General features: G+C 39.4%; 1 protein-coding gene across 4 annotated transcripts in view; it reads left to right on the top strand.

The window, feature by feature from the left end:
- Tmprss7 (transmembrane serine protease 7) overlaps window positions 1-1,543 on the top strand; it is a 33,413-nt gene extending 31,870 nt beyond the window's left edge. For all 4 annotated transcript variants that reach the window (XM_033755935.1, XM_033755936.1, XM_033755934.1 and 1 more), the window contains one exon: window positions 1,113-1,543. In XM_033755935.1, the coding sequence (XP_033611826.1) occupies window positions 1,113-1,283 (171 nt within the window). In that variant the 3' untranslated portion in view covers window positions 1,284-1,543. The remainder of the gene's footprint in view (window positions 1-1,112) is intronic.
- The last annotated feature ends 5,913 nt before the right edge of the window (window positions 1,544-7,456 follow it).

Raw genomic sequence — 7,456 nt, forward strand, 5'->3', positions numbered from 1 at the left:
CCTTTCTCTCATCCGAGTGGATCAAGTATTAATTATAACCTAATTAATGGTTTTGCCTAAGAGCAGGCAAAAGTGGTAAAAGAACAGGTTTTATAGAATCAGTTTTTTAGTATGCCTGAATTTTCCTTCAACATTTGCAGGACGAGGTCAACATTTCTCGTTCCATCTCAGTTTTATTATGACCAAAAGCTAAAAAGCCAAGCAATAATACAAACTAAAAAGACTCATACACTGTTTCAGGATTGCTACTTATTTCCTTTTGGTGGCTACTTAACTCTAAAATTACAAAGATTTCATGTACTCATTCCCTTGAAGCATAGACTGAAGGCAAAAGAGGAGGCATAGGAGAGCTACAGAACACATATGTGGTGGCTTCTAGGGAGGCATTGCCCAGAGATGGACGTCTACCTTCCAAGATAATTATAAGGATGTAGTGAGGATGAAGGGACCTGAAACAGTGTTTGGCGTATAGCTAACACTAAATAAATGTGAGCCTTTACTACTGCTACTGTTATTACTACTGAGGTTTATTGGGCAGGAGTAGGTAAAAGTTGCTTTCACCTGCAAGAACTTACTAATATTATTCTTAGTCTAAAGAATCAATTTTTGGGGGTCAGGGATTTAGCTCAGTGGTGCTACCACCTGCCTTGCAAGCACAAGTTCCCATATTAGATCCTTGGGAAAAAAAAAAAAAAAAAAAAAAAAAAAGAAAGAAAGAAAAGGGAATGGTCAATTTTTTTTAAGGAATGGAGCTTTTGGTTTTGCACAAAAGAATCATACAATTTTTAAATGGTAGTAGCAGTATCTCATTATTTCTCACATTTATTAATTTTGAGACAGGGCCTTGCTATGTAGTTCAGCCCGGTGTTAAACTCACTAATGGAGCCCCAGCTAGTCTCAAACTTGCAACAATCCTCCTGACTCAGCCTCCCTAGTGCTGGGATTCCAGGCTTGCACCACCATGGTCTGCTCACATAATTTCTTGACACTTCCTGAACCATCTAGTATTTAGCCCCCCAGCAAAAAAGTTGGAAACTTAATCTATCAGGCACATGATGAATTTGATGACTACAAGACAAATGTTTTTATGCTTACCTTGTCTTTTTGTGTAGGGAGATTCAGGTGGACCTTTGTCTTGTCGAAGAAAAAGTGATGGAAAATGGATTTTGACTGGCATTGTTAGTTGGGGACATGGATGTGGAAGACCAAACTTTCCTGGTGTTTACACAAGGGTGTCAAAGTTTGTTCCCTGGATTCATAAATATGTCCCTTCTCTTTTGTAATTTATACCAGTTGGATTTTAAAAATTGTGATCCATGTGATATTCTTTTAAAAGAATGCAATAATTATCAACAAATGAGTCATTTAATGTTTTTTAAACTGGAAATATCAGATTGTATATTTGATTTTTTTTTTATTGGTACACGTTTGTAGTACATAATGATCACATCCCTTGTGGAGAGTTGGGACGTGTGCGTAACACATCTCACTTCTTTTTTCATCCCCTTTCCTCCCCATCCCATCTCTTGATCCTCTTCCCATTTGAAAAATATCTGTCTTCTTACTTCCTTTCATCTATCTTTTACTTTGTTCTTTATTATTTTGGGTTTCTCATCTAAGGACAACCATACAATATTTAAGCTTGTGTTTCTGATTTATTTCACTTTTTTTATGGTATCAAGGTGCATCCATTTTCTTACAGATGATTCAAGTTTGTCTGTGCCTATTAAAAGGCACATTACTGTATCTTCCATAAAAATTGCTCTGATGATATAGCTTTATTCATTCTAAGACAACAGAATGTCCTTGATTCAGGGATGAAGAAACCTAAAGTAATGTCATGAACCAATTCTCTAAAACATAATAAGAAATGAGGGGCACATTCAGGTGTTCCTACTTTATGTTCCTGCATGTGGATATTTAAAAGGTCTGAGGCAAATTTGAGCTGCTGTAATAAGAAATTCCATGTAGAGCCGTATCTGACCATTAGCATTCCCATGGACTTAAGTGAATAAAAAACTTCACAAATACAAATAAAATAAAACTCTATTATTGTCAGAGTAAGCACTCTTATTACTATTTTTCAATCCTATTTCATCTAACCATGTCATACGGGGCCTTTTTAAGCCATGGCACATGGTAATATTGTACATGGAGAAATCAATCAATCAACCAACCAACGAAACCTAGAGTTAGCAACTTTTACTAAAATGGTAGGGAGATGAATCATCATGGTAGTTGGACTAAAAACATGTACAGGGGATTTGAAGATATCATGATAATGCTGGTCAACAGTGAAAAGAACAAGGCATTTTTAGATGGTTTTTGTTAAAGTGAAAATATTCACACATATTATCATCTGGGTTTTTGTTCTTTCATAAGACCCCAATGGACAAGACTTTCTTTTGTTTTGTAGGCCTTATAATACCTGGTATAGTTATAAACCTATAGTACACTCACAATAAGTCCTAATTCTTGATGTATTTTGCTTTGATTCAGTGGCCTTTATTCTTGATCTCATAATAATCTCTTCAATAACAAGCCAGAGTTAACAGTACCAACAAACAGGCTAAAATGTCAAAAAAAGATAAATGATATTATTTGCTTCTTGTGGGACAAAGTCAAAAGAATAATAATGCTATTATAAATGAAGGTTCCAAATGCTCCCCAGAACCTCAGAAAATCTTAATGCAACAGCAAAAGAAGAGAGAGCAAAAGATGTCATTCCCAAATTGGGTACAAATACAGAAATTTAGGTATGATTTCCCTGATATAATAAATATTTTCCAGTTTACAGAGTATATTTTAATTTGCTAAAAGACTCTTTGTAAGCATCTCAAGAACAAAATACTTTAATGATACTTCTCTGAATAAGTTCCTAAGGGTTTAGGAAACAGGCTATGCAATTAAGTGAAATTCAGTGGACCGAGTGTACCACTTAATTCATAAGGGGAGACCTACTGACTAAATCCAATTTATAAAAGCAAATTAGGCTCAGGGCAGGGGATTTAGCTCAGTGGTTCTGCCTCCTGCCTCGCAAGTACAAGGACCAGAGTTTGATCCCTGGTACCAAAAAAAAACAAATTAGACTGAAAGTTCTTATAATTGAGGTTATTTTGCCTGGTATGGCTGTGACTTGTGTATAAGGTGAATTGTAATTTTTACATTATGGACATTTCTAAGACATAGAATACCTATTCGAAAAATTAAAAACCAGACCTAACTTTGTGATCTTAATTATGGGTAGAGGAAGGCTGGTGCGATCCATCAGATTCATTGGAGGTAGTTTCTGAAACCACACTTCCCCACTACCACTACAGGCACTTGCTAGTACTGATTGAGTGCATATATGTGTTCCTCGGCACTGTGGGGTGGGGAAATGGTTGATAAACATCTGCCCATCTTGCTTTGATAGTTCAGGCCAACATAAACATCTTTAAAACCCGAATGACATTGGGATACCCTTATACTCTCGCAAATGTGTGAATTATGGCAAATCCCCAAATTGGTTGTTAGGGAGCTGGAATGGCTTCTATAAACCAATACAGGAATATTTCGTATGCCATTGATGGGAGAGAATTTGCAGGAACTCAAGCTATCCTTCACAGTGCCTTGAAAACTGTAAAATGAAGCACTGCAAGCCATTTCTCTAGTGTTTTCTGCCTGACTGATTAAGCAGCTGACCTACTATCCATAGTAGTAGTATTGCTGGCTGTCACTGAACACATGGGTACAAACTGTTACATTTTCAAAAGTACAAACCTATCTGAAGGTAATGAGATGCTTTGGAGTATTGGTGAATCATTGATATTGTTACTATATTTTTTGGTTTACATGAAAACCATTTGGGAAATCACTTGCTCATCAAGGAGATGAATAAAAAAGAGAAAGCACTATGACAAGAATAGCAAAATAGAAAATCTTCTTTTGGTCCACAAACCTCAACAATAATTACATTTTAAGTTTTTAATGTTTAAATTTGACTCTTGAACAATAATCGAAAGCAACTGAGACAATAATAATTTTAATTACATTAAAGATAACTATTTGTGGAATAACAATGCAGTTTAGAAAGTGAACCTTATAGAAATAAATTCTAGATAAATTGCAAAAACAGTCTAGGTAGTGTTTGTCTCCTCATTTAAAAATACTTAACTTTCATAAGGACTTTTCAATTTAATTTAATTTAATTTTTTTAAACTGCTGGGGACTGAGCCCAGAAGTACTGTACTATTGAACTAATTTTCACCCCCCCAGATCCCTTTTAAGTTTGAGATAGGCTTTCCCTAAGATTCTTGGGCTGGCTTCGAATTTGAGTATTTTGGTTTGTAAGTATGTGTCACCATGTCCAGCAGATTGTTAATTTAAATTACCTTTGGAAGGAAATACTTCTTTCTAACTCATTCTTCCTCCTTAGTTTGGAGTCAAACCCAAGGATAAAGAAATTCCTCAGGCAGAGGTTGGGACACATTTACATTCTAGGTCAACTGGTGATTAAGAAATCTGCAGTACACAAGATCCTAATGAGACAATTAACAACGTGAAATAGGAAGAAAAGGGGCTAAAGGTGAAGGGAAAGTAGGAAGGGTAAGGGAAAGGGAATAAGGGAAAAGAAAAAATATGAAAAAATGGAAATAAAGTGTTTGTAAACGGGGAGGGGAGGAGGAGGTGAAGGGAGGGCAGGGACAAGGGGAAAAAATGAGAACCAAAACCTGCCATGTAAAGGTACAAGATCCCAGTAATGAGTGTAATTGAACTGTATACCTAAAATATACCAATAAACTCAATAAAAAAAAAAAAAAGAAATCTGCAGTTACTAGAGACAGGAGCAGATTAAGAATCAGATTTTAAGCAGTTTCAGGTAATACCAGGAGGTATCAGCAAGTGACAGTGACCAGGAAAATAAAACAAGGAAAATAGACTTTGAAAGAACACTTATTGAATCAGTTGGACCTTGGTGCTAAGGGTTGGGTGTTAGTGGGTATTAGTTAAAAAATATATATACAGTCATGGAAAGTTACTAAAATTTTGCAATTTTCAGGTGCAGGAATAAAGGCTTTAAGTTATTTACAGAGTAGTAATCATTTTACAATGAGGGAAGAAGTTAAAGAGACTAACAACTTTTCCAAGAGCACTGACAGAATGTAAATCAGATCCTTCAAGACCGATAGTCCCCACCCTATACCACAGGGACTGATCAGGACATAGAAATCTGGAAATGCATCCGAGTCTAGGAAATAAGCAAACCTTGTTCCATGGAACATAGAAGGCATCAGAAGATGTGGCTTCTAGTGAGCTTGTGGCAGGAGCAGATGCCTCCGGTTCTCCGAAGCACAGACGATTGCAGTAATTTTGCATAGAGAAACCAGGGTTGGAGATAGGTACAATCCACCAGACACAAGCGAATCTTCCACTGAGTTTGAGCTTCTATAATCATCAGAACCAGGAGAAAAGTTATCTGGGCCCTGGGTCAGGACAGGAGTGAGGAGTGTGAGAGGTCTTGGTACTTCCAGTCAAGTCTGCAGTCTTTGGTGACACAGATCCCATCATAATTCCCCATCAATGGCTCCAACTCAATCAAGCTCCAGCCCCTTTTAGGCCTAAAGGTGCTAACAGGTCCCTGCTATTGCTCTTCCAGGGTGCCTCAGCAATTTTTCTCCTTCATTCCCTTAATTTATGTTCCTTTGTTAATAGATTCTTTTCAAAATTCCAGGTGAGGTGCAGACTGATCTCTTAGGATCTGTGTGTCAGAGAGCCAAAGTCAGAACAGCTAGTCAATGCAGCTAGCACGACCCCCTGTTGCAGACCAATGGGGCAGAGTCTGTTGGGAGCCATTCTATATCATCTGAGGAAAATCATTTCATAATTAAATTAGGGCTGTCTAAGGCCTAGTCTTCTTGCCTTCTAGCTGGAGATGGCATGTGGAAATATAACTTTGTTTTGGCTTAGGTCACAGCTCAGGCCTTAATGGTCCCATGATACTGTGGTGTTCAAAGGTAATATTATATCAGCTGAAGACATCCTGCTTGAGAATTGAGTAGTAAGAAAAAAAAAAAAAAGATTCACCTACAGAGGGACAAATTCCTTATCAGTTTAACTCGTCCCACCTACTGATGTACTTTTTTTGCTCATTTCACTGTCCTGATCAGCATAAACTCCTCACAAACCTAAGATTCTCCTCAGCATAAGATCCTCATCAATTTAGGATTACCAAACTGCCCCCTGAGCCATCTGATACTCCCTTGGATTATTATACGAACCCAATAAATAGTGGAGAGCTGGGAGTGTCTTTGTCTTTGCCTGCTCTGAGGCACTGACCTCTGTGAGGCCCATATACTTTTTTTTTTTTTTTTTTTTGTACAGGGGAATGAACTCGGGTCCTTGCGCTTGCAAGGCAGGTGGTCTAACCACTGAGCTAAATCCCCACCCCCCCATATACTTTTAAATTGCACAAGCCTCTATTGTCTTTCTTTCTTTAGCCCTCACTGTTTCTAGGCCGTAGGAACTCCAATAGGAGCCCACAGTTGAGATGTTCTGGTCACAGATGCCTGACCACTAGGGACAGGATGTTGAGTGTCACTAGCACCAAGTACGATTGAGGATGCCAGCACTGTGGACACAAGTCAACATCGTCCGAAGTGGAGTTTCTCTACAGGGTTTCTGATTCCCAAACGGATCTTAAAATCTGTATGTATTGAGGGAAGGTGAGATGGCTAGGAACAGGAGGCTGGGAGTTGAAATCTTTGGACCAATTTGCTTTGCAAATGTAATTCCAGGCTCATTAAGCCGGAAGGGCTGCTCTAGGGACCGGGAGTGGAGACTCCATGTGTGCCTCAGTGCCCCGGTGCTTCTTCCTTAGGTGTGCGTGTGGGGGTGTGTATGACGCCTCACTAGCTTTTATGAGGCCTCTCTGTGAACCAAGCCCTGCTCTGAGGCTTTGCTTGCACCCACTCCATTAGGGTAGACCTAATATCTCGCTGGCTTTCCAGACCAGGACCCTGGCAGAGAAAGGTGAAGCTCGAGGTGTCCCAGTTAGACACTTTTGAGTGGGGAATCATCCAGGTATCCCGGTTCTAGAGCCTGCTGTCCTCCGTCTCCGTGCCCAACCTGTAAGAGGAAGTGCATTATTCACCTTCTTATGCTCAGAAACTAGCATGACGCCTGGCAAGAGGTAGTTGCTCCACAATTGTTTGTTGATTCAAGGTATGAGCTTTAGTTAGGCAGCGAGATCTGGGCTTAGCAGCAGCAACATACACTCCTAGGGACAGAAGGGAAACTTGCTGCCCAAGGGACTGCGCGGTCGGCCCATGGCTCTTTGACCACAGCTGTCTGCGTCGGCACAAGCAGGAAAAGGCACCGGAGGCAGCGCCCTGCTGAACAAACCAGAAAAACAGCCCTCCTCTGCTCCGAGCCTACGGCCGGGTTTGGGAGCAGCCGCTCTGCAGGGTAGGAGCAG

This window comes from Fukomys damarensis, unplaced genomic scaffold, assembly GCF_012274545.1.
Source record: "Fukomys damarensis isolate Sample0158 unplaced genomic scaffold, DMR_v1.0_HiC HiC_scaffold_24, whole genome shotgun sequence".
Lineage (NCBI taxonomy): Eukaryota > Metazoa > Chordata > Mammalia > Rodentia > Bathyergidae > Fukomys > Fukomys damarensis.